The sequence below is a fragment of the Phycodurus eques genome, chromosome 10, assembly GCF_024500275.1.
Source record: "Phycodurus eques isolate BA_2022a chromosome 10, UOR_Pequ_1.1, whole genome shotgun sequence".
Lineage (NCBI taxonomy): Eukaryota > Metazoa > Chordata > Actinopteri > Syngnathiformes > Syngnathidae > Phycodurus > Phycodurus eques.
In genome coordinates, this window is record NC_084534.1 from 12718889 (window position 1) to 12746124 (window position 27236).

General features: G+C 43.0%; 1 protein-coding gene across 2 annotated transcripts in view; it reads left to right on the forward strand.

Annotated features, from left to right (window-relative positions):
- The first annotated feature begins 2367 nt into the window (after positions 1-2367).
- The window catches only part of LOC133408968 (calmodulin-binding transcription activator 1-like), a 69703-nt gene continuing 44834 nt past the window's right edge, over positions 2368-27236 (forward strand). For both annotated transcript variants that reach the window (XM_061688401.1, XM_061688402.1), the window contains exons 1-3: positions 2368-2430; positions 4247-4342; positions 14225-14328. In XM_061688401.1, the coding sequence (XP_061544385.1) occupies positions 2406-2430; positions 4247-4342; positions 14225-14328 (225 nt within the window). In that variant the 5' untranslated portion in view covers positions 2368-2405. The remainder of the gene's footprint in view (positions 2431-4246; positions 4343-14224; positions 14329-27236) is intronic.

Consider the following 27236-nt stretch of genomic DNA (forward strand, 5'->3'; position numbering starts at 1 on the left):
GTTCCTGACTCTTCTAGAAAAAAGTGTTCACTACAGCCATTTGCATCCTTGTTGCAAAGTCTACCATCATCTGTCCCTGCAAGTTCCTTTCCTGGATGCCGTACTTACTCATCACTTCTTCATCACCCCTATTTCCTTCACCAACATGTCTATTACAATCTGCACCAATCATGACTCTCTCTCTGTCTGGGATGCTCAGAACTACTTCGTCTAGCTCCTTCCAGAATTTCTCTTTCACCTCTAGGTCACAACCTATCTGTGGGGAATAGCCACTAATCACATTAAAAGTAACACCCTCAATTGAAAGCTTCAGCCTCATCACTCAATCTTATACTCTTATCATTTCCAAAACATTATTAGCTAACTCTTCCTTTGAAATAACCCCTGTTCCATTTCTCTTCCCATCTACACCATGGTAAAATAATTTGAACCTTTCCCCCTAAATATATCAACCTTTCTGCTAATCATCATGTCAACCAACTCCCAAGATTTTCCTGTCATGGTCCCAACATTCAAAGTCCCCACATTCAGTTCTAAACTCCGTGCTTTCTTATTCTCTCTCTGCCTAAGAACCTTCTTTCCACCTCCTTCGTCTTCGGCGGACGTTGCTTACACGGGCCACCACCGATCCGGTATTGAATTGTTTGGATGAACGCTCATATTTATTCGGCAACATTTTAAGCCAGATGCCCTTCCTGACGCAGCCCTCTGCAATTATCCGGGCTTGGGACCGGCCTACAGTTTGCACTGGCTTGTGCCCCCCATATGGCTGCATTTTTTTATGTGCCTGGCCACACACACACACACACACACACACACTCTCTCTCTCACACACACACACACATATATATATATATATGCCTGCGACCCTAGTGAGGAGAAGCGGCTCAGAAAATGGATGGATGGATGGATGGATGGATATATATATATATATATATTAATGTGGTAGCTCAAAGTCTTTGGGTAGTCCATTTTTAAGAGGGACCTTCATGCTTAACTTGTCATATTGCCTAATGTATTGATAGGATGTATTTATTCATTTAAGGCTTTAGGGTCTTCATCACTTTTATTAGATCACTGAATCCCTAAAACTGCACAACTTCAGCTGTACAAGATTAAAGTGAAGGTAATGTCATTGGAACCCTTTTGAATCCCGGGCATGACTAGCTCATTAAATGTGACACACAATTATTTTACTTCCATAAAGCCAAAGGAAAATGTAATATGAGGTTTGATTTAGCCATTCATGAATGTTTCACCAGCACAAATGTGTTTTTGGACATTAATATGTTATAGTAGTATTAATGTAAGTGTCATATTCCTGCTTGAAATACAACTGTATTATTATTGAACCTCATGTCCCTTTGCTTCCCGAGGTAAAGGTGCATGAAAACCTCTCAGTATGTCATGGAGAGACTATTATCTTTGCCAAACTCAAGACAAAAGCACAGACTGGTTGCAGGTCTATACTTTAAAAAAAAAAAAAAAAAACGTTTACTTATGTACAGGTGTTGAATCAGTACTTCTACTCTTACCAGTCTTTTTTTTTTTGTACAAGTATTTGTACTCAACTCTGCGTAGATTCTCAGTCATCTGGGTGATAGCAATCCACAAAGATTGAATTGAGGAAACTAGACTTTGTAGAAAAAAAAAGAGAACCAACAAAGGTCCACTTGCCTTGATCCAACCTTTGCGGATTACTGCTAATTAAGTAGAGTTTGAGTATGTTTGCGACCTCTGTGTGAGACTATTAAATAAATAGCCAATTAAAGTCGTGTGGTCTTTCGAAACTTTGGATCAATCTCATGCTGCTTTGCATCACGTTTCCAGCTGACAGAGGCCGCTAATGCGCATGCGTGCGGAGCTGTCCTTTCAGCACCAATGACAGCGGCCTCCTGCCCACGCGCTGCATCTGCAAAGCATTTTCTATCTCGTGCTCCCCCAACCCACACACACACACCCGCCCGCCCCCCGCGGTTCAATTGACTTTGAAGATGGCGAGAACGCGACCGCAGCTTGTGTGCGAGAGACAAAACGATGAAGCGCTCGAGGAGGATGAGGAGGCTGTCAAGGTTGTCCTAGAATACAGAGGTGGTTAAGTGACGTGGTAGGGGCGGCAAGGAAGAAGAGGCGTGCGCGCGTTCACGTCAGTGGGCGGGGCCTGTGGGAAGCGCCTCTATCGCGGATCCCCGCTGTCAATCACCGGCGCCTGAGCCAATCGTCCGGCGAGTCAACTTGTCGGGCCCGCCCCCTCCTTGAGCTGTCCTCTCCTAGTGTGAGCCCCCCGCCCCTCCCCACCCCGCTCCTACCACCACCACTAGGTCGAGTCGAGGAGGAGGAGGAGGAGGAGGAGGAGGAAGAGGAGGAGGAGGAGGAGGAGGGATGAGGCGCGCGGCGGAGGGGAAATGGCTGCCGAAAACAAGCCGGAAGGTAAGACAGAAATATCGCTTTTAATTTTGAGGTGGCACCGTGTCGCTATATTTGGCCTTCAGACGAGGTGACGACGGCTGGACGCAGGCGGACCGACGAGAGGAGAGATAAGAGCCGGGCTTTCCCCTTTCTTGCTGTCCGTCCCAAAAACACGGTGGCAGGCTGGCTCGGTGCTGAAGCAGCGACAGCATAAATAACCAAGGGAGAGTTGACTGCGTGCTGTCGGTGGTGCTGGGATGGAGTCGAGCTGAGTGCCTTCGAAGCGTTTAACGCGGAAAAGGGATGGAGAGAGGATGAGAGTGGTTCACGCTGAAGGAATTTAGATGGTGCGCGTGCGTGTGCGCCTGCGTGTGTTTATGTGTCTCTCCTTAAAGTAGAATAGACCGCCGGATTTCCAATTCCTGACACACACAACACTCAAGAGCTCTCAGTGATCCGTGTGTGTGTGTGTGTGTGTGTGTGTGTGTGTGCGTTCATGTCCATGTGTGCTTCTGGTTGCTTCCCATGACAATCTGATTGGATTTCGGAGGAGGCGAGAGAGTGGGTGCATGCGTGGTGTAGTATGTGTCACAGTTTGAAGCAGTACTATTTGTTTCAAATTGTACACCCTCCATTGAACTCTTGAGGTCATTATCACTCACGGCCACCATTTAATCCAGACTGTTATGCATTTGTTCATGCATTATTTAAAAGGTGGCAACGTTATCTCTATCTCGTCTCGTGGATGCATTAATTTATGTTTTATTCAGTGTGTTTCATTTGATTTGTTTATATACTCCCCCAACCGCCATCGCCGCCACCTTTGTCAATGTGTTCCGTGATTGCTTTCGTTCAAAACAAACAAACATTTTACGCACGAGAAACTGTTTCATTGCTGATTACATGGTGAAATGACATTCATAGTAAGCGTTGACTGGATTATTACTCCACTATTAATAGGATAGGGTTGATAAATGACTGAGGCTCTTCACTAGGGAGCGATACTGACAGGTATTTCTCCAAGGGGGGCAATTTTTAGCAACACCTGTGCAGTGTTATATATTTGTAAAGCCCATTTTGTGTCACAGAGCACTTACAGCCTCTCCCACGTACACAAATGCACACGTGCAAGCGAGCGTGCAGTGTATAGCCAGAGGCAGGGGGAAGGTCGTGGGTTGAACGTCCTATTGCGTGAAAATACCTGAACTGAAAGATGAGGCAGAAGGCCCATGGCCAGTTCAGCAGGCAGTGTACCACATAAATATAAAACCATGCCCCTGCCCATATTATAGCGATACACACACACTGCACAAGGAAGCCTTTTGTCCACTGCCTCTCAGTGTTACATATAGGGAGGATGTTACAATTTACGAGCCCCAGCCAAGCTGAATGAGAGCCAAATGAATCACGGCAGCCCGGGCAGGAGACAGCCGTCCACTCTACCCATCCCGTAGCAGATGTGTGTGGCGCCGATCTGCAGAGCTCACCAGTGGGCATGTGAACAGCATCCACCATATAGCTCGGAAGACCCTCTCCCTGTGCACTGGTTGGACTAGTTTGTATCATAGCAACAGTGGTCAGGGAAACAGAAATGATGAGGGTGAGGAGAAACTAAAGCAGGGTACAAGTTAGTCACACACACACACACACACACACAAATAGTGTTTCTACTGTGGCCAATCGATCAGAGGATACAATTGATGCTCAGAAAATGGATCAGCCCACATTCATATCAGTTGGAGTTGGATTTGTGGGCTCAAGAGGAAGAATGGGTAGAGGGGGAACAAATGCCAAGAGCTTCTCCTAAATATGTCTTTGTCTTTTTCTCTCTTCACAGGATTGAAGAAGATAAGAAATCCAGAGCGAATGGTCAGGATTGCTGTTGGTTACACGGGACACACTCCTCCCAAGAGTGATGAAACTGACGCCAACAGTAAGACGCACACAAACAAACGCAGAACGTGTGTGTGTGTGTGTGTGCGTGTGTGTGTGTGCGCGTGTGCGTTTAAGTGCTGCGTTCACGTTTGTCTATAGCACAGGGTAACTCTGAGAACGAGTCTAAAAGCTGTCTGGCAGAATGATGTGATCCAGGAACTGAGGTCTTGCTCTGTACCACACACATGCACACACGCATAAACGCATGCACGCGCACACACACACCAAGCATACACAATCTCTATGTCTCACTGAGACGTCATGATAATTCAGCACTGTAACGCTTCATTTTTATTCATGCATACCAGTACAGTATTAGCAGGCACACACACACACACTCACACACACACACACACACACTCACACACACACACACACACACAATAAACTGCACATTACCATAGAAAGTCACAGTAAAGGCAAGGCTCATTTCAGCTATTAGTAGTTTATTGTCAAACCTAATCTGTACACATGGCATTATGTATCGGTAATCCTCAAAGGGCCTGTTTACAGTCAGCACTGAGGCACACTGTGTAGTCTCAGGTCGCTGCATGCTTGGGTATGTGTGTGACAGTGAGGTGTATGGAGGGACTGCCTGTACACGCTACGATCGCTTTGAAAGGTTATTGGTTAATAATGACATCAGACAGATGCATGTGTGTGTACGTGTATTATCAGTGGCGGACAGACTGGAGCAAAGTGAACATATGTAAGGACAAGCAGTCAGACATGGCGAGCTTATTGATGGCTATCAAACACACACACACACACACACACACACACCTACGCATGCTGACACATGCACATAGGAATAGACTAGAACAGGGGTGGTGAACACTAAGTGAATGAAAAAAAAATCAAACAACAGTTAACATTACATATTATGAGCAAGAATGGGTTAGGGTTCTATTTCCTGTGAGGTATATAGCCCACTAGCCGTAGGTTCCCTACCACTGAAATAAGGTAAGAGTTAGCTATTAAATATGAAGGCAGCATGGTGCATTAGTGATTAGCACATCTGCCTCACAGGTCTGAGGTTGGGGGTTAGAATCCCAGCTCTGACCTTCCAGTGTGGTGTTTGCATCTACTCCCGTTTCCTCCCACATTCCCAAAACATGCACGTTAGGTTAACTGAAGAGTCTAAATTGCCCTTCATTTTGAATGTGAGTGTGAATGGTGTCTATTATGTGCTCTGCGATTGGCTGGCGACCGGACCAGGGTGTACCCTGCCTCTCGCTGAAAATCAGCTGGGATAGGCTCCAGGTCACCTGCTGTATAGAAAATGGATGGATGGTTGGACGTTCAATAGGAGTTGAGGCTTGCAATCCCTGTCTCCTATCTGTGCTGTAGTCCCAGTTGGAGGATTACCAGAGGAAAAGTTTATCAGCAGAATGATAAAATTAGCATGCATGCCCATCTCTCCAACCCTCCCCCCTCATCCCCTTATATCCCTCTTTCTCTCCTCCCCGCATCCATCCTTCCCCCTACACCCTAACTCCTCCCGTGCAGCGTCCTCCCCGCCTTTCTTCTTTCTGCCCTCCTGCCCTCCCTCCCATCCCTCTAGCTGCTGCGCAATGAGTCTTTCTTTCTCTATGTCACATGAATTTTATCCCAAAGAGAGAGAAAGAGAGAGAGAGAGAGAGAGAGAGAGAGTGTGTGTGTGTGTGTGTGTTGGGTGGGGGGGTGGGGGCTACGAACATTTCCCCTGACGCATCCTAATATCAGTGGGGGTAAGCGTTAAGAGTTGTATTTGGAGCATCTCTCTTTACTGAGGAGAGTTTTATAATTAACTGACAGCTTTCTCACAAGGGCATTGGCTTGTTTCTGTGTTAAATATGGAGATGGCAGTTTTATGAGGTAAAATATTCATCAGTCGCAGGCCCCAGTTCTGTGTGATTTTGGTTTAAATCACAGCATTTGATCAGCTGCTAGAGCAATGTTTCACTTTGGTCAACAGTTTCTGGCAAGCATTTGACTTAATGCGCCATTAGGTCCTCTTTTAGCATTCTGGTGTTGTTCCTTTTTTTAAAAAAAAAATATTTGCGTGTTAGACTAAAATAAAGGAACAATTTTATGTTATTAATGTACTTTATAATATACAGTTTATTAATTTGAACATAATAAGTTCTGTGATGCTTGTCGACGTCCAGGCTGTTCTTCAAAACTAATTTCCCGTAGGAAATAATGTTAAGTGAATTAATATATTCCAGGCTTAAACTCTCACCATCATAAAATCTTTATAACCATACCGGTCATTTTTTTGGTAACATTTTAACATTCATACGTGTCTTGCAAGTTTAGAGAGCACTGTATGATAAAACCAAATGAAACTAAAATCAACTAAAACTACTCTCCCTTTGAAGACGCCTTACAGATACATCGGAAATAACAAGTCTACACACCCCTGTTGAAATGGAAGGTTTTTCTAATGCATCTAATGTAAAAATAGACCAAGATAAATCCTTTAAAAATATAAAAACACCATTAATGTGACCTATAACCTGTGCAACAGAAATTGAGTTTTTAAAATCTTTTCGAGAGGGGAAATGAAAATAAATAACTGAGTTTATGTAGTTTCAGGCGGCACGGTGGCCGACTGGTTAGAGCGTCAGCCTCACAGTTTTGAGGACCCGGGTTCAATCCCCGGCCCCGCCTGTGTGGAGTTTGCATGTTCTCCCCGTGCCTGCGTGGGCTTTCTCCGGACACTCCGGTTTCCCCCCACATTCCAAAAACATGCATGAATTGGAGACTCTAAATTGCCCGTAGGCATGACTGTGAGTGCGAATGGTTGTTTGTTCCGATGTGCCCTGCGATTGGCTGGCAACCAGTTCAGGGTGTACCCCGCCTCCTGCCCAATGACAGCTGGGATAGGCTCCAGCACCCCCGCGACCCTAGTGAGGAGAAGCGGCTCAGAAAATGGATTGGATGTAGTTTCAGAAGTGTGTACACCATCTTATAACTAGTGTGGCTGTGTTTAGAATTAACCAGTCACAGTCAAACCTGTGTTAAATGGGAGTCAGCACACACCTGCCACCTTTTAAAGTGCCTCTGATTAACCCCAAACAAAGTTTGACTGTTCTAATAGGACATCCAGAATATTTTTTTTTGTTGCTTTTGAGCACAAGCGTGAAGATTTTGTGCTAACACATACTGCTGTTTTGAGGCGATTCGAATTTTGTCCACCTCGCTTAAGCCCCGGTCCCAACTGAAGAAAAACATCCCAAAAGCATGATGCTGCCACCACCATGCTTCAGTGTAGTTACGGTGTGCCTTTCGTGATAAGCAATGTTGTGTTTGTGTAAAACATAACTTTGGCAATTTTGGCCAAAAGGTTCAACCTTGGTTTCATCATCAGACCGTAACAAAATACATATCTGGGAGGATGTGTTATGGTCCGATGAAACCAAGGTTGACCAAGGTTGAATATTTTGGCCACTATTTCAAAAGGTATGTTTGGCGCAAACACAACACTGCTTGTCACCAAAAGAGCACCATACCTACAGTGAATGTCATGGCAGCATCATGCTTTGGGGCTTTGGCAGCTGGTACTGTGCCATAGACAAAATGGAGGGAATTATGAACAGATCAAAATCGCAGTTCGTGTTAGCAAAAAACCTTAAGGCTTCTGCTAGAAAAAAATGCCACGAAATGCCTACCAGAACAGTGGTACTTAGTTTAGGGTTAATCAGAGGCACTTTAAATGGTGCCAGGTGTACGCTGACTCCCATTTAACATGAGTATGAATCTGACTGATTAATTCTGAACACAGCCAAATCCCAGTTGCAAGCGGGTGTGCACACTTGTGCAACATAATTTCAATTTTTAATTTTTACTCCCCTCTTGAAAATATATTTTTTACTATGAATTTCTACATGTTGACAGAGAAATTAATCGTGTAAATCACAAAAACCTGCCATTTGAACAGGGGTGTGTGGACTTTTTATATCCACTCTATGAATGGGGAGGTAACAGGAAGATGTATGCAGAGCAATACTGTCACCTAGTGGCACTTTATGAGTAGAATTAACAATTGATAGTAAATCTATCTATCCGTCCATTTTCAACACCGCTTATCCTGGTTAGGGTCGCGGGGCGCTGGAGCCTAGCCCAGCTGACTTCGGGCGAAAGGCGGACTGCACCCTGAACTGGTCGCCAGTCAGTCACAGGGCACATATAGACGCGGACAACCATTCGCACTCACGTTCACACCGTCACTGAATGGGAACTGAACCCACGCTGCCCCCACCAAAGTCAGGCGAGTGTACCACTACACCGTCAGTGACCCATTAAATCTATTGTATTGCTAATAATTTACTGAGCAGCCAGAACCTTTCGTATGTTGAAGTGCAGTTTCTGGTTATATTGCCCATCACCGGTACCGCTCTGTGGTGCCATCACAAAAGAAATGCAAAAAGCAAAAGCAAAACTCACACGATTTGCTGACGTCTCGTGTGATGTAACATGATGATGGTTTGAACTTCAAGATATTTTTTCCACAATATTTTGATTGCGCTCTAAACAACATGATATTTCTATATTTAGAAGCCTGTTCATAGCGTCCCGGGACAGTTAATTTCCCTGGGTAGCCAAAAACTTCAGAGAACTAAAGTTTTTTTGCCACATGTCCCACCGTAGTACAGCTCCACAGAGGATCATTTAGAACAGATGGAAGGCGATTACCCACAGTACCCAGGCTGAATATTTTGAAACAGGGATGCATTGTGAGAAACCACACAACTCTTCAGGGTGTAAAAGCTCAATTGTAACGTTGGCCCTGTGTTGAGCAGGGTGACGCATCGGCAGGATGGGTTAATATGGCAATCGTGTCCATGAAGGTGTGCCTTGAAAGGAATTTCAGCACCAAGGTCACCGGTGTGGGGTGGGGGGGGGTGGGGGTGGGGAATGGCTCTGGGACAAATGCTGTGATTTGTGTGCCTTGATTGGCAACCACCGTGTGTGTTTGCATGTGTGCGCGCGTGGGTGTGTTTGTGTGCCGAATGGCTTTGTTTGATGTGGTGGTTCTGGAACATTTCAAAGGCGAGGCTCTGATGAAAATTCTTCAGAACAGCAGGGAGAGAGGAGGGGTGGTGGTGGTTATAGCCAGGAGAGGTGGGGTTTAAACGCTGATTGGCATTCATCGCAGAGAGGCTGGAGCGCCGCTAAAAAAGAAATTAGGTTTTAACTAAGCTGCACCATTCAGCTGTTTAACTAAGCTGTGGCACCGTTCAGCTGTTTGAAATTCTGTCTTCTCAGGCCTTCTATTAATAAATGCATAATTGATTAGGGGCAGCATACGTGCTTGAGCACTTCCTCCCAACACCAACACACATACAAGACAAGACCTCCCTCCTGTCCTGGAGCTGCACTTATCTTCCTGTGTGTCTTTGTGTTGCTCCACCTCTTGTCCTTGCAAAACTGTAGCTGTGTAAACATTTCTCTCCCCTGCTAAGTTTCTTTTCTGCCTATCATTGGCTCCCACTCCTCTGTGTCTCCAGCTCTGACCCTCCCACTCTCCTTCTCTTGTTCTGTCATCCGCCCTCAGGTAGAGTGTATAATTCCTATCTTCCCAGGGGAGTCATGAATGGACGCCCTCCACTCAAATCCTTATCAATAACCTTTGAGTGCACGCTCTCTTTGATTCTGAGCAGCATATCTGTTGGGTACACGCTCACAAATGGACACAGATGCACTTGCACATACACCGGGGCTCTATCTTTGAAAGGGCATTTTGAACTGGCCAAGTGATATTTTTCTGATGCACAGAGTGTGTTTTTTTTACCACCATCTTCTCAGTATTTCATTGCACCTCTATTTTGACAACCTGACCTTTGCAGTGGAGGTTTTGGTGTCAACATCGCCTATGATTAGTGGTTGTGCGCTTATGGATCTCCGAAAAAGGGCAGCAAATAACTTATATTGATATTTTCTTCTGTTACCTCACAGCAAGAAGGTTCTGGGTTTGATGTTGCTCTGGCTTCCTCTCACAGTCCTTCACGATGCTTGCCCCAGAAACCAATGGCCTACAAAATAGACGGTTATAAACTTTTCCACGATTTTCACACTTTAAAATAAATATTCAAAATTAGCAATATTGGTTAGCACATCTGCCTCATAGTTCTGAGGACACGGGTTCAAATCCGGCCCCGCCTGTGTGGCGTTTGCATGTTCTCCCCGTGCCTGCGTGGGTTTTCTCCGGGTACTCCGGTTTCCTCCCACATCCCATAAACATGCCTGGTAGGTTAATTGAAGACTCTAAATTGCCTGTAGGTGTAAATGTGAGTGCGACTGGTTGTTTGTTGATATGTGCCCTGCTATTGGCTGGCAACCAGTTCAGGGTGTACCCCGCCTCTTGCCCAGAGTCAGCTGGGATAGGCTCCAGCACGGGTACTCCGGTTTCCTCCCACATCCCATAAACATGCATGGTAGGCTAATTGAAGACTCTAAATTGCCCATAGGTGTAAATGTGAGTGCGAATGGTTGTTTGTTTCTATGTGCCCTGCGGTTGGCTGGCAACCAGTTCAGGGTGTACCCCGAAGATAGCTGGGATAGCCTCCAGCACGCCCGTGACCCTAGTGAGGATAAGCGGTACAGTACGGAAGATGACTGAATGAATAAGCTATCAATATTTTATATATTAGTAACAGTCACCAGATGTCATAAACAACACCATCAATAACTGGTAGCTGTCCGTGGACAAGACGTTTTGGTTCAAATAGCTTACAAGGTGTGTAATCATTACTCTTGCCCAGTTCTCTAAATTTGTGTTCTGTCACCTTTACAGCAGCAGGGTGTTTTACAGTGGATATAAAACTTGGTTCAATCCTGTAAAGAACGTTTTTTCATTGTAAAATAAAAATAGACTAAGAAAAAAAAGTGGCGGCAAGGTGGACGACACAGTGTGCTGCAATATGGCGATTAGGCCAATGCAAGAATCAGTCACCAACCAAGCTTTGAGTGTTTAGTCAATACTTGACAGAAGTGTTATCTTTGGCGGTTTCATTTATAGGGTTTGCACATCATCGTCATCATTGTCATCGTCGTCGTCATATGCTGCAGATATTTCTTTGAGTACTCGAGTAATCGCTAAACCCCCCCAAAAAAAATTTGAATTTTTTTTCCAATGACTAACTTTTCTGAGGGCTGGACTTCTATCCTTAAACTGCCTATGTTGGTACTGAGTGTATGGTACAAACGCTGAAGAGAATTTGGTTAGCATTCGTGATTAGCAATAGCGCGCTGGTTATTACCATTTTAGGTAAAAAAATAAAACATTTAAAAAAACGCTAACTACCATTCAGCTCACTCATACATCATGTTTGATGCACTGTACACATCTACTACTAGTGTCTTAAAAATCACTTACAGATGCTCCTTTGTTGTTTTTGGCTGGGTGGTTTATCGGTGGCCCAATACTGTGTTCGTCTGCAATAAATGTCCGCGGAAGGTTTTTGTTTTTGGGGGAAATGGGGTGTCTCGACGGAGCTTCGAAGCAGAAATTCCGCGTCGACCTATTTTTGAAGTAGAATTAGCCAAGTTGTTCGATTTTTTTTTTCCTCCAGCCCTACTTAGAAGACCATCACAAAGTCTCCCCTCATATGACGAAAATACACTTTTGAGTATCACTGCTATAAAAGAGAATCAGAGACACACATGTAATTGTGCACAACTGTTTCCAACCAGGCGGCACGCTGGACGACTGGTTAGAGCGTCTGCCTCACAGTTCTGAGGACCGGGGTTCAATCCCCAGCCCCGCCTGTGTGGAGTTTGCATGTTCTCCACGTGCCTGCGTGGGTTTTCTCCGGGCACTCCGGTTTCCTCCCACATCACCAAAACATGCATGGTAGGTTAATTGAAGACTCTAAATTGCCTGTAGGTGTGAATGTGAGTGTGACTGGTTGTTTGTTTACATGTGCCCTGCGATTGGCTGACAACCAGTTCAGAGTGTACCCCGCCTCCCACCCGATCATGACTGGGATAGGCTCCAGCACTCCCGCGACCCTTGTGGGGATAAGTGGCTCAGAAAATGGATGGATGGATGGATGGATGGATGGTTGGATGGATAATACTGTAGGAGAACACACACATGCTACAGTGCACAATAGAATGTACATCATTTGTTTTTTCATTTAGGGGGTGATCTAGTCTATTGAACCCCGGTCCCCAGAACTGTGAGGCAGATGTGCTAACCAGTCGTCCACCGTGCCGGCTCCTACAGTATTAATAAGGTTTAATATGATTATGAAGGCGGCATATGATTATGAAGGCGGCATGGTGGGTGACGGGTTAGCACATCTGCCTCTGAGTTCTGAGGCCCCGAGTTCAAATCCGGCCTTACCTGTGCGGAGTTTGCATGTTCTCCCCGTGCCTGCGTGGGTTTTCTCCAGGTACTCCGATTTCCACCCACATTCCAAAAACATGCACGGTAGGCTGATTGAATACTCTACAGTAAATTGCCCGTAGGTGTGAATGTGAGTGTGACTGGTTATTTGTGTATACAGTATGTGCCCTGCGATTGGCTGGCGACCAGTTCAAGCTGTACCCTGCCTCTTGCTCGCAGTTAGCTGGGATAGGCTCCAGCACGCCCGCGTCCCTGGTCAGGATAGCAGTACAGAAAATGGATGGATGGAAGATTATGAACTACAGACTATCCCTCTAAAACATATTTATTTTCTCATTGATTAACTCAACTTTTGCAACCTGTTTTTCATTATTAAGAAAAACATATCTCTCTAAATTATAATGGATTAACTCCTTTTAGCAAAATGAGCTTCTTATGTCCTTTAGATGGATGAACAAATGATGGTGCTAAATCACATGCTTAAGATAGCTTAACAATATTAATATGAGTATCCAGTCAGTTGTCAGCTGTTGTTTTCTACGACCTAATATTTTTTAGCAGTGATTTGTAATGTCTTTCTCGAATAAATCCAAAGATAATTTTTTTCTAAATTACTTGCCAGGATGCCTGCATATTGCTTTTTAAATAAATGTCCTGACAGCTCATATGCATCATTGCATTTATACATTTCACGATTTCACTCTTTTTATATATACAGTAGAAACCCTGCATATTCACGGTGCGGCACCCGCGGCTTCTCCTATTTGCTGATTTTTTTTTTATTATTTTTTTATTTTATTGAGAGGGGGAACCACCATCGTTTTTTATGGATAACGTTTTTTATGGATAACGCTGAGTTGTTTTTTTTCGTTTTTTTTTTTCCGATGCAGTTATAATGGGCGTCAATTATCCGCAGATTTTCACTATTTGCGGTCAGGTCCGGTCCCTTGTTGACATTGGGTAGCATGGTGAACTCGTGATTAGCACATTCTGCCTCCCAGTTCTGAGGTTTATGTTTCGAAGCCCTGGCCTTCCCGTGTGTAGTTCGCATGTTCTGTCTGTGCCTGCGTGGGGTTTCTCCACGGTTCCATTCACACTCTAAAAAAATACATGTTAGCTTCATTAAAAACTCATAATTGTCCTTAGGTGTGAATGTGAGTTTGAATGATGGTTTGTCTAAATGTGCCGTGCGATTGGTTGGCGACCAGTGCACGGTGTAGCCCCGCCTCTCGTCCAAAGTCAGCTGGGATGGGCTTCTGCTCACCTGCTACCCTAATGGGGACAGGCGGAAGAGAAAATTAATGGGTGAATGTTGTCGTTTTACGGTGAGCAGCTGTCAGAGAAAAATATTCGATAAACAGATAAAAGATCAAAAATTTCGACAAACAGAAATTATATGCTTTGGCGCACACGCAACCAGTGGCTCGAACACTTTGAAAACCCTTCTAGATTCTCCACCCTTTAGAAATCTGAATAAATGTGTATTTGTCTTCTCTTAATCATCCATTGCTTGACCTTCACCTTGCTTTCCCCTCACTACAGGTGAGCCAGGCCAGTTGAAAATCTACCTTCCTAAGAAGCTACTAGAGTGTCTGCCCAAATGTTCCTCTCTGCCCAAGGAGCGCCATCGTTGGAACACTAACGAGGTGAGAATGTGACACGCTCGTGAGGGAAATATGCGCGACAGTGAGATGAACTCAGTGTTTTGGCTGGTGACTCATTTCTAGCTGAAGTCGTCATGAAACCTGGATGAAGAGGAGGTAAACAAAGATGAGGGTAGTTTTTTGTGTTATATAAACCTGAAACTGTGACACAAGGGAAGAAAATAAACATGCAAACCCAAACTCAGCACTAAAATGGCACTGATTTTGGCCTACGGTATAGCTTTGTAGCCCCAACAGGCAGAAGCGGCGGAACAAGGGGGGCATTGGGGACACTAGCCCCCTCACTTTTTGGCCTGCCTTTGACACCCCTTTGTTCCTTTTACCATATATGTTTTGACACCCCTTTTTTATTGCACTGGGTGGTGCCTATCTGAGCATATGTTGCTTATCAGTAGCATAAGTACATGCAGCAAAGTGATGTGGATTTAATTTTTAAGCATGGTTTTCCTAGTGAAAATGAAAAAGCCCCTTGAGCAATGTGCCCCACATTCCACAAGTTGTTCTGGCACCTCTACTAACAAGGTTAAGAAATAATGTACAAAGAACACAGAGGCTTTTCTGTAATTCCACTGCACAGTACCTGCTCGGCTTGCCGTGGCTCATCTCACTGTTTATGCTTTCCCATTGACAAAACCCCGAACTATTTTTAGCAATAGTAATTGGTAATCTGCTTGAAATATTTTTGTCTCCTCAGCCAGATGCTATAAAGTCAACACAGAATACCATCGTTCTCCTTCCATTATGGAAGTTCGTTTTGTTCTGACTCCGACCGCCCGAAACGGAGGCGAGTAGAGCTGAGCCAAGCTGTGCAGTGCCACTTTTCATCCATAGCTTTTTTATCCTGTAGATGGAATGAACCACGGGTCAGTAAAACAAAGAAAATAGTTATCTTGACATCGTTCCTAGGCAACCATAGACGCTGTTAAGGCCTGCTATTTTGGGCTCATTTTTTGCCTTGTGTGTAAACGGCGGCGTAGATACTGTGTGTAATTTTGCCGACAAAACAAAAGGAAGAATGAACAATGAAAATCTCTGTGTGATGAGTAAACAACAAAAGCAATGACCATGCACCTTGACGATTTGATCATCATGAGTTATTTTTTTCACACTTCATTAGTCAGCTACAAATGTGGGAGTCCTTAGTAGAGTAGATAGAACATAGCTCCTGATCCTATATCATTGAAGGATGCAAATAGTGATGCAAGTCAATTAACTGTTGGATTCAATTTTCAGCCCCATTACCAAACTAGATTTGAGTGTTTTCCCAATAAGACAGAAAATCCATATCCAGATTATGTACCAAAACCTTTCTTAATAATACATTTATTACAACCAAAATGTTGGACTGCTAAACTGCATTATTTCTATAGAATATGCATTGAATGGTCATAAAAATAAATTTCCCAAAAAAGTGACCCTAAATCACCTAATGTTCTATGAGGTACATCAATGTCCATCCACAAACTAGAAATAGGTATTTGACTGCATTTGTTTCATTAACTATGGAATTAATTAATGATCCATGAATGCCTTATTTGTTCTTTAAAAGCGTAATCATTTTACAACAGTTCTTAATTAGTGAATCATTAAATGTTATGTGACAAATAGCACAGCTGATGACATGATGTCCCCCCTATTTGAGACTGAATCAACAATGTCTCTGCTGGTAGCAGCCAAGTCGATCACTCCCTTTTCCCCAATTGCATGATTAATCAACATTCTTAATGATCGATAAATCGCCTATCAATTACTATGACCATCCCGAGTCCAAACACTGAAAGGAAGAAGGATGGTAAAAGTCTTGCTAAAAGGAAAACTTGTATGCAGGCTTAATGGGATGTCCAATTATAAAACATGGAGGATTTTATACCAAGAAGCTAAACTCTTTATGCTTCCTGTGCCATATCCTCTCTGCATCTTTCACGAGAATGACTGGGGCGCCTTCTCTGATGCTAATTCCAGTTCTCATTATGCATCCATGGATTCTATCAGCAATTGAAATTTACACCAGGGGGCAATAATATACTCGACTTAATATACACAAATATCAAGAACGCCTACAGAGCCATTTCCCTACCCCGCATGGGCAACCCTGACCACCTATACTGTTCTCCTAATAATAAAGTTTTGTTCAAAGTTTTGCTCTTTTAATAAGTGCCGTGTGCTTTTCCCAGTCTCATGTAACCTTACACGTGACAGCACCAATAACTAGAATCTTCACAGACTGTTTTTGTGAGAGAATTAAGATGTTAGCCCAGGAAAGTGTCTAATGGGTGAAAAGGGACATCGTGTATCTTTTGTATGCATTGCATTGCTCGACACTGGTGGTTCGCGACATCCATGGCAATGCGGTTGGCCTCTGCCGGGACATTTTCTTCATGTGCAGGCGGCGCACTCCATTATGAATGAGTGTTTGTGTTATTGATTACCAGGTCCAGCATTATTATGCAATGCAAAGCTGATTTAGCTTGTGGTTTTTCTCTGAGGAAAGTCATTACATTTCTCATGCAATCCATCTCAATGAAGGTCATACTGTGAGTTAAGCAACAACGGCAAATGAACAGTGGGCTCACGTGAATAGACTGTGCGTGCGGGTTTGTGTGTGTGTGTGTGCGTGCGTGCGTGTGTGTGTGTGTCTGTGCGCATGTATTTGAACATGTCCTTGTGTGTTTAAAAACCACACAAGCGATACTGGTTAGGTTAAAACGGTGCCAACCGGAGCACCCCCTCCCATATATACCCAACTCACCATTGAATCCTCTCTATTAGAGCCTGACATTTTTGGGAGTACTCGTGGGACAGAAGTCAATTACAAATTTCATCATGTGACTGGGCCACGTCAGGAAAAATGTCAGTGGGAGGAGGCGGGTTTGGAATCATAACAATGAGGGCAGTTTTTATTTAAATACAATTATATTAATAGAGGCTATTTGTAATGTCAAGCATTATGTTTTTATTGGCATTCAGTTTTTGTCTGTTCTGGTAACTGGTTGCAAGCAGCCACCAGGGCAGTGTATGACGTATTTGGATTGATGACACATGGCGCTGTGCCAAGATGACGGCCATATGGTGGGAATAAAAAGCTTTGCAGCACAACACAAAGTAATCGAAGACAAGACCGGTGATAACATCACATCAAAACAATTGCATTGCCTGACGGGCGTGGAATTATTCTATCATGGGGTTGGAATAAGACGGGTGTATTTTTGACAAAGCCGCTTTTATACAGCATTGAATTTACACTCCTGCGTCACCCTCTTCTCTATCAATATCTCTCATTGCCTCTCCTCTCTCTCTCTCTCTCTCTCTCTCTCTCTCTCTGCTGAGGAAGCACAGGCTCAGTTCAGGGGGAGGTTCGGTGTCCCTCGGTGAATTCCTTCAAAGCTCCTCTTCCAACCAGGCAAAGTTTGCTACATATTTAAAGACATCATTGTGTCTTCTGCTTCTCATGCTTGGTGCTTTCATTGGCCCAGCTGTGTGAGCTAACGGATTGCTCCTAATGTGTGTACTGTAGTGCGTATTTCAGCGTGTGCTTGCCTCACCTGTGCACAGCTCTGGATGATTGAGCTGGATTATCTTTTTTGCTACTGCAACAAAAACAGATTTTCTTTTCTGTGTCTGTTGGCAAGACATTAATCGTTTTGCACAACATATGGAAATCAGGAACTAAAAAACATCTGGTTATTCCATGTTGGCCGCAATATTAGGCACTCCTGTACAGTTTAATCATTAGATTGCACAGGAGTGCCACTTAGACCAATCAAATCCAATAAAAGAACTTAATCTGAATATTGTACCTCTAAAAGATAATAGTGTTCAGTTTTGATTGGCACAGTCAGTCAGAGGGGTATTAATTAATTAATCATTGTTTTTAGTCTTGCAGTGAGTGTCAATCAAGACGTATTGTTATTCGCTTTGTAAAAGCATACATTTTGTGTCAGATTTTACAGTACATAACTGATGTATTGGTACATTCCTCTGGCTTGTGGGTTCAGTCCCCCCCCCCCCCTGTGACGATGTTCATGTGGATGTGAATAGTTTTCTGTCTCTGTATGCGCCCTGTGCCTGACTGGCTACCAGACCAAGGTGTAGTCCGTCTTTCGTGCTGGAGCCAGCTGTGATATGCTCCAGCTCCCTGTGACCCTGTACAGGATAACCGATATAGGTAGTAGATGAATGGTGAACCACATGGTGGTCTAGTGATTTGCAGGTCTGCCTCACAGTTGTCAGGTCCCGAGCTCAAACCTCAGATCAGGCTGTGTGGAGTTTGCATGCTCTACCCGGGGTTGCATGGGTTTTCTCTAGGTACTCAGGCTTCCTTCCATGTACATTTTAGGTTCAGACTAAATCACCGCTACTCAAATACAAATCTTAAAGGGCCACAAATGTTTTTTTTTTTCAACGACTCAAAGGTCCATTTATTGACGTCGGTCAGGCCATGTGATAATACGGTAGTAATATACTGTGACAGTGGCTTTTCATTCAAAACAGAAAAACAATACAAACTAAAATCAAATGTTTCCATTTTGACATCAATTACAATAATGAATTGAATTTGGATAAAACAAAACATGACCCCTCTCATGAATTCAAAACAAATACATCAAGAGGGGGTCAAGAACGCTTTTCTTTTCGAATATAAACACCAAAGAACTACAAGAGATAGGGGAAACAGCATATCTTTTTTTATAATTCAGGGGCATCACACTTTGAGTGTGTGCCAGAGCCAATTTTCAACTGTACACTTTTCTTTTAGTAGCGAACTTGGAACATGCCATTTTTGTGCAATCTAGGCTCCCGCAGCTGGCAAAGTGTCAATATGTGAACTTCTCCTAAAACGAAAGTCAACTTTAAAAATTGCACATCGGCAGTGTACTCTGATTAATCCAGTAACAGGCTGTGTCGTGGCGGTATTCTCCGCTTTTGCTAGTTCAGGTAAGTGGGGCTGTCATCACATCAGTGTGGTGGCCACGTCTTGAGGGCAAACTTAGAGGAATGATGAGAATATATTCACTGAGACCGACATGTAGGTTTTCTGCTTTCCTCCGGTTCTTAGAACACAATTACTCTCTCTTTGTGCGCGCATGTGTGTATTTGTGTGTGTGTGTGTGTGTGGTGTGTTTGCGTGTGTGTGTATGTGTGTGTGGTTTTCTAAGAGAAAAAGAGTAACCATATACAGATTGCTAAGTGAAACCAAAAATAGGATAAATGTTGAAGTATATCTGTGCCATTGGATTAGAAAGTGAATTATTAAAATATACTTAAATATGTACTTTTCAGCTTCAAAAATGGAACATTTTCAGCTCTAAATTCAACATTCAAGTCAACATTCAGCTGCAAATTCAATATTCAGTCTCAAATATTCAATGTATTCTGTTGCAAAATCAACATTAAGTGTATATTTCAACATTTGACATACGTTGTCTGGTTCAACTTACGTTGCCCAATTCAACATTCAGTTGCAAATTCAACATTCAGTGTATTGTTTTCTAGAAACGTCACTTACGACATACATATTTGAATTCAGATTCAAAATCTGATGGCACGGATATACTTCCATAGATGAATAATAATAATCAAACGGGTGCATTTACAAATGACGTCTATCAAGAACGATGTTAAGTGAGCAACATTTGCACTTCCTGTATTATGTTCTTATTCTGAAAGACAAAGCACACAACATCCTGTGGCGGGTTGCTGCTGACTTATCGATCAATACACGGTAACGTTCGCTAATTAAGATAAAGTAAAACACTCGAATAATGCATTCTGTTGCAATGAGTAATGGCTAATGCTAAGAAGGCACCTACAATATACTTGTGTGTGACTACTCACTTTGTCACTGACGCACACAGCCAAACAAAACGTATAATTCGGTACTCACGCTACTGGGCGAGTCGCGCCCTCTGCTTCCAGCCACCGTGGCGTCACTGCCCAGGCACAAGCAATGTGAACTCGACCGCTCGGATAACAAATATACAATTGAACACAAAATTAATAATCGGCGCACCTCAATCCTAGAGATGAACATATTTTCTCTAAAAATATGATGAGTCAGTATGACACGCACAATGGACGTCGAGGGTGATCGTCAAAACTGTGGTAGGGAGGCTTTACCTGTACAGAATCGCTGCAGGTAATTCTGTCCAGGCTGTCTGTGTATCGTTGGCATGGAGGTAGGTCACCCAACTAAAACACGTAGTGAAGGAATAATAGCTCGGGTGCCGCAAATAGGTGGCCGACGGGCCTAGGCTCTCACGATCGTGAGTTTGAAAGATACGTTTGCCCCTGTGATTGACTGGCAACCAGTGCAGAGTTTACCCTTCTCTCCCAAAGTCAGCAGGATAGGCTTCAGCTCACCTGCAGCCTGACCCTAAGGAGGGCAAGCCTTATTAAATATTAATGGATTGATTTTGCAGGTGTATCCAATGAAGTGGTCATAGTGTGTTCAACAAATCATTCCCAACAAATGCTGCTCATGAGGTTTACTGATAGGTTGTGTAAAAATTGTGCCCACAATGCAGTGTATGTATGCCTATGCAGCATAGAACCCAATTTGTACAGTATGTCATCACCCACTGTTTTGGCGGAGATTGACATGCGCTTCGCTGGTTCGCTTCGCTGGTTCCTGTGTGTGCACAAACAAGTGTGTAGAAAAAGAGATTACCATTCGGATGTCATGCCTCTGATAGAGTTGCGCCCGAGTCATGGAATCACCATGTATGTCCTTATTCTCACCCTTCCCTTGGCATGCGTACAGTATATGCTTGACAAAGTGTGTGAGGTTATCTGTGTGTGTGCGTGCGCATTTGTTTCTTTGCGCGCGTACGTGATGCCATATGATCCTCTGATCTCTGTTTTGTCACGCATGGCTCCCCCTAACACCTTGGCCTCCCTCAAGCACTGAGCTGAAACCCCCGTTCATTTTTACTCCGTCCACTCCTCCTTCTGCTCTCTGTCCTTTCGCTCTCCTCCTTCTCTTGCCTCCCTCCCTCACTCTCTTTTGTGTATCTACTGATGTGTGAAATTATTCTGGGATGGAGGGATGGATTCCTCCCCAAAGGGCTGAGTGGAGGCGTGAGCCTTTTGTTCAATAGTAGATTGGGGGTGTATGTGTATCTGTCTGTGGTAATAGACTATAGACTAGTTTCAGATAACAAAGCATACTAAGGTGGACAGATGAAGTAAAACCTTTTTTCATCCATCGGGAATAACTTGTTCAATTGCAGTAAATTGGTTGTTGAGTTGAGTTGAAAAAAAAGAAGCCTGCCCAACTTTTTTAATACCGATACACACACACACAATACTTTCTTGGGATACTAGTCACTTCATGAATCATATATTAAAATGAATATGCCGTATATAATATTTTTATCATTGCCGCAAATTCTTTTATATTCATGTTCTGTTAATGCGAACATGTGTTATTGTTCAGAGTTACTGTGTGTGCAGTGCTTACAGTTACTTTGCTGCACAGCAAAATGTTTACATTTAATTACTCTATAATACCAACATGATTTGTTAGTGTTGGGCATATATCTTTTTGGTTTGTAAATGGATGTGCCCTGCTACTGATTTATCACGGTAGCTCAAATTCCAGTCCAATATGTTGACTCCAGAGTCAAAATGTTGCCATTTTAAAACTTATAACTTTAACTTTACAGGCAAGGAAAATGTTTACCTTATTAACAAGTCTAAAAAGAAATTAACTGCTGCAAAAAAGATACTGTAAAATAAAACTAAACTACTCGCCCTTTGATTTTGTATGTGAATGACGTGTAGCGTTGAAGAAAGTTGACCAAAAAAAAGACAAAAACAATCAATTGTGCCCTCATCATTATCTCTGACGTCACGAGATAGCAGATTAGGTTTATGCTTGGGAAGTGAGTCTCTTTAAATGAAGACTAAACACACCTTTTTGGCATCCAATCCATCGTTCTTCTATTATTATTGATGTCACGGTATGATCGCATTACTCCTATTGTAGAACAGCGAGTAGAGACGAGGCGTGTGTACCAGTTTCTTTCGTCACAAAAAGCTACATTTCTGGCTCTGTGGTGATCATCAACAACGCCCTTCTTGGGTGGTATCACAAAGTCTTGAGTGATTTACCAAAGGTGTATGAAATGATGTTTTGTCTGTCTTTAGAGACAACGTTTTGTATAGTGTTGAATTGTATGGCTTTACTGATGTTTGACAAAACATTGTGACATACCGATACTCTAAGAATCAAGAGGTAGAGTACTACTGAAATTTAATATTTACCTTGATCCTTTTAAAAACCCTTTTAAAACCTTAAAATCCTTTTAAAACCTTGAATACAAATGTTCACCCAAAAGTAACCATTCTGTAACTCCGTAAATATACGTAATTGTTAGAGGCATCGAATCAAAGGGTACCACACACATAGAGAATGATCAGAAACAACCGACTGTCAAAATGACACTGAGTACAATGCACAGTTTACATTCATCTCTGCCACAATGTTTCTCCTCCACACGTCACTACACAACTGAAATTGGAGAAACAAGGCCTTACTGGAGTGTAAATGATTTGAAATGAAAGATTCAGCGTATTGCTGGAGAACATTTGTGATGTTATCAGGATGCACGGGTCGCTGTGTGATGAATTGGAGAAAGCCAGTCCCGTGTCTCGCCACCAACATGACTGTGTGAATGAGAAGATCAAAAAGCATGTATATTTAAGACTACTGCCCCATTTACCGTGTGTGTTGCCATGGTAACCACATGTGTGTGTGTATTTGGGCTAATGGCGTGATCGATGGTGCAAGTGTGACACAAATGGAGTCCATGATTGTGCAGTACATCGGAAGTGATAAGAGAGACATCTGGTAGAGAAGTGTGATTGTAATGCTGAACGTGTACAACACATAAAAAAGAAAAAACAGCTGATGAAGGACAAAAGTCGGGTTTGTAAGCCACATGCTTCTTTGTGCACTCTCTGAGGCTCTTAGTTTACAGTACACACCGTCTCCAGCCTAAAGCTGTGTGTATACTGTATGTGTGGCTATGAGGGTAAAAGTTTCATATTTCATTCTTGTCATCACTGTTGTTTGTAAGCCATTAAACCGATAGATGGAATTAAACATGCATTCATTGTAGTCCCCCGTGTCTTTGCAGAGATATGTTCTATTCTCCCCACATAGGTAATACATGGCAGGAGATATGTCTCGGAAATAATTTACACCAGCGGGATGATATTAAATGTCAGCGAGCAGACTGTGGAAAACTGCTACAGATCCATTATGGAAACTCAGAATGATACCGGGAGCAGACAGCCCGTTTTGGGTCCTCGGCTGTTTTGAAGGGTGTCCTTGATTTATGACTTTGATGCGAGACTTGCTAATGTCCAACTCAGTCTGGCACGAGGCCGCGAGAAGCTGACACACTCCATTTTGTCAGCCGTGTCAGAGCGAAGATAAAAGAAGTGTGCTTTTTGGAAACTTACAGAAATGTTCATTTTTAGAATAAAATGGATGTGCCGTTCATGCACTGGTAGGATTTATAGTATTCCCGTCAGTGCACGCTTGTATGTGTGTGTGTGTGTGTGTGTGTGTTTGTTTCCCGGAGCGTGCCCATGGCTCCAACCTCTCCAGTTGACATTGAGAACTCTGCTGTTACCGTTTACCAGTGTAAAGCGCAATTTAATGAGAGGGCATAGAAGCCAAAACACTGACATGCAAGCACACACATGCTCAAGTGAATTCACACACACATACACAGTCTATGTACAAATCCATGGTGTGTTTCTCAGCTCCTTATGTTGATTCTTTTATTTTTAATCATTCCTCTGTTTTTTTACATTGAGAAATATTTTATGTTTGGAGAGCGCCAAGTTATAATCATTAATTAGTCCTCCAGGCTCTCTGTCTCCCTCTTCTTAGTCTGTATCTCTCTCTCGCTCTCTCTCTCTCTCTCTCTCTCTCTCTCTCTCTCTCTCTCTCTCTCTCTCTCTCTCTCTCTCTCTCTCTCTGAGTCACACATAGCCCAATTAACACCCAGCGTCAGCTTGTGCCTGTTTTTACTTTCTGTCTCTCCTCAAACTTCAAACATTGTCCTCGCCCTGCTTACCCAACTGGCAACAAAAACCAAATGCACTGCAATGCAACCCCCCCCCCCCCCCCCCCAAAAAAAAAAAAGGTAATTAGATTAATTAAATTCATAGGTGCAATTTCCTTGTTGGCATGTGCAATTAACCCACAAGCCTTAAATGTGACTGTACACTGAATGCGTTAATGGGGTTTCACAGATTGTTTGGCTCAGTGTTTCAGTGGTTCTCACTACAGTCGACTAAAGGCTGGGATTCACCATTTTACAAGTCCCCCCCTCCCCTCTCTTACATTTGGATCCTGGTCTATTTGCTCCATGTGGCGCAGACCCTTTATTTATCTTGCCTGCTTTAATTTGACACAAAATATTGTTAACTGGAGACACAGAGATATATTAAACTGTGGGAATGTGTGATAGCGAGTGTGTGGGTGTTGTGCGTGAGCCTTGGCTTGTGTGCGCTTCTGTGTGTGTGCGACTTTGTGATTCAGATCCCTCTAAGACTCTCTCACACACACACACGCACACACACATAAACACACAAAAAAATGTCCAGAAAATGTCCAGCACTGGGCTGTAATGAGAAGTCAGACTGTTCAGTGGATACAATACATTTTGTATCTGTAATGTCCCCACATACAACCTCTGTATTAAGTCCTGTGTAAATTAGATTTAATTCATCAGAGACAGATCAAGCATTCAAATGTGTGCGTGAGATCATTGTGCTCCCATTCCGAGTACCTGCTCAGTGTGAGAATGTGTGGGTGGAACTTTGTCCGGAACACTTTACAACTTTCTGCTCATCAGACTCTGCAAGTCCAATGTTTTTCTCACCATTACGAATGAATGCGTACACCCTTGAAGTACCAATGTACTGTGTAGGTATCCGTTTAAATCAATCACTTCAGCAGCTGGAGCCCCAAAGGAATAAGAAGTATACTGTAGATTCACTGATAGTATGTGGGGTCTTTTGAACTGGAACATCGTGGTTTGAGTGATGGATAAAAGAAATTGTAAGTAGTTGTTAGAGAGATGCTAGCCTGCTTCCTGACCACAATTTTGTGTACTATTTGAGTAACTACTAAGATTTAAGTATTAAAACTAGACCACCAAACAATATTGAGGACTGCCTCACAAGAAGGATCCTGTGTTTTCATGTTCTCCCTGTGCTTGTTTTTTCCCCCCTCATAGTCTCAAAACATATATGGTAGATCAGCTATTCCCAATCACTGAGCCATGGCACATTAATGTACCATAAGAGATCATCAGGTATATGTTTGTTCATGAAATTGTGAAGCATCTTTGAGTGCCTAGAAAAGCGCTATATAAGTGTAGCGCATTCGTCTTGTTCTTCTTCTTCTTATTATTATTATTATCTATGCCAGCGACGTATAGTGACCGGTAGCACAAGTAAATGCTCTTGCACTAGATGGCAGAAGGTATAATTAATTTGTGTCCACCTGTTACCATGCATACAACAGAATAATAGCTTTGTGTTAAACTAAATAGGCCCAAATTCTTGTGTATATTTGTGAGTAGGTTGAGACAAAAATCATCATTATTTCTGGATAATGTACTTTTTGTGACATTTTTGTGTGGTGGAGTGTCATGAGATTTTATTTTTTTATTTATTTATTGTAAAATATGTGTCCTGGCTCAATAAAGGTTGGAAAACGCTGTTTTGGATCAGTTAAATATCGGTGTGTTTGTGCATGTCAGGACCCGGGTTCAAATCCGGCCCTGTCTGTGTGGAGTTTGCATGTTCTTTCTCCAAACACCAAAATTCCAGTTTCCTCCCACATTCCAAAAACATGCATGGTAGGTTAATTGGCAACTCTAAATTGCCCGGACGTGTGAATGTGAGTGCGAATGGTTGTTTGTTGATATGTGCCCTGCGATTGGCTGGCAACCAGTTCAGGGTGTACCCCGCCTCCTGCCTGATGATAGCTGGGATGGGCTCCAGCACGCCCGCGACCCTGGTGAGGAGAAGCGGTTCAGAAAATGGATGGATGGATGAATAAATTAAAACAGCCGTTTGTTGCAGAGCAAAACTGAAAATGCTGAACTGTAGTCTGTAAAAATGACATGCAAAGCCAGTTGAATGTGTGTCGCCTGGGCACACATATGACACAACCAAAACTGTCATGTATGGCGTTTGCATTATAACTCCTCTCCAGCAAAATGTACATTTGTGGTGCCAGAAATAGGAATGGTATTAAAATGCGACTTTTACAACATTTTCAGTCATTTTTGCAAGTCGGAATGTGGATTGCATGTACAATTGCATGTGGAGCTAAGATAAAAACATTCCTGTTATTGGGTTACTAGGATTGGTGCTCAGTCCAGTGTGTACCCTTCCTCTCACCCTAAGCCAGCTGGGATAGGCTCCAGCTTCCCTGTGACCTTGAACATTGTGAGTGGTTTAGAAAATGGATGGCTGGGACTATTAGTCATAGTTTAACAGCACGTAATATCATTGCCATCTCTTTCAGAATTGAACTAAATGAAAGAACACATGGTGCAGCTCATTGGGGATGCGTGAGGTACTATTTTTCTTGGTCCAAAATACTCAATAAAGGATAGATCATAGCCAGAAAAGCAATGAAAGCTTACAGCTTTACTCAGCACCCAATCAATGTTCTGATGTCATCATTATACCGCTCACATTTTTGCTTGTTAACAGCTTATCTACTGTTTTTTTACAATGTAGTAATTTTAAAATGTTCTCTTTTTATTTCACATCCATCCAATATTAGATGCATTTAAGCATTTCTCAGCATTTATACGTAATTTTCAGTTTACTGTAATGAATAGCCCTGTGAT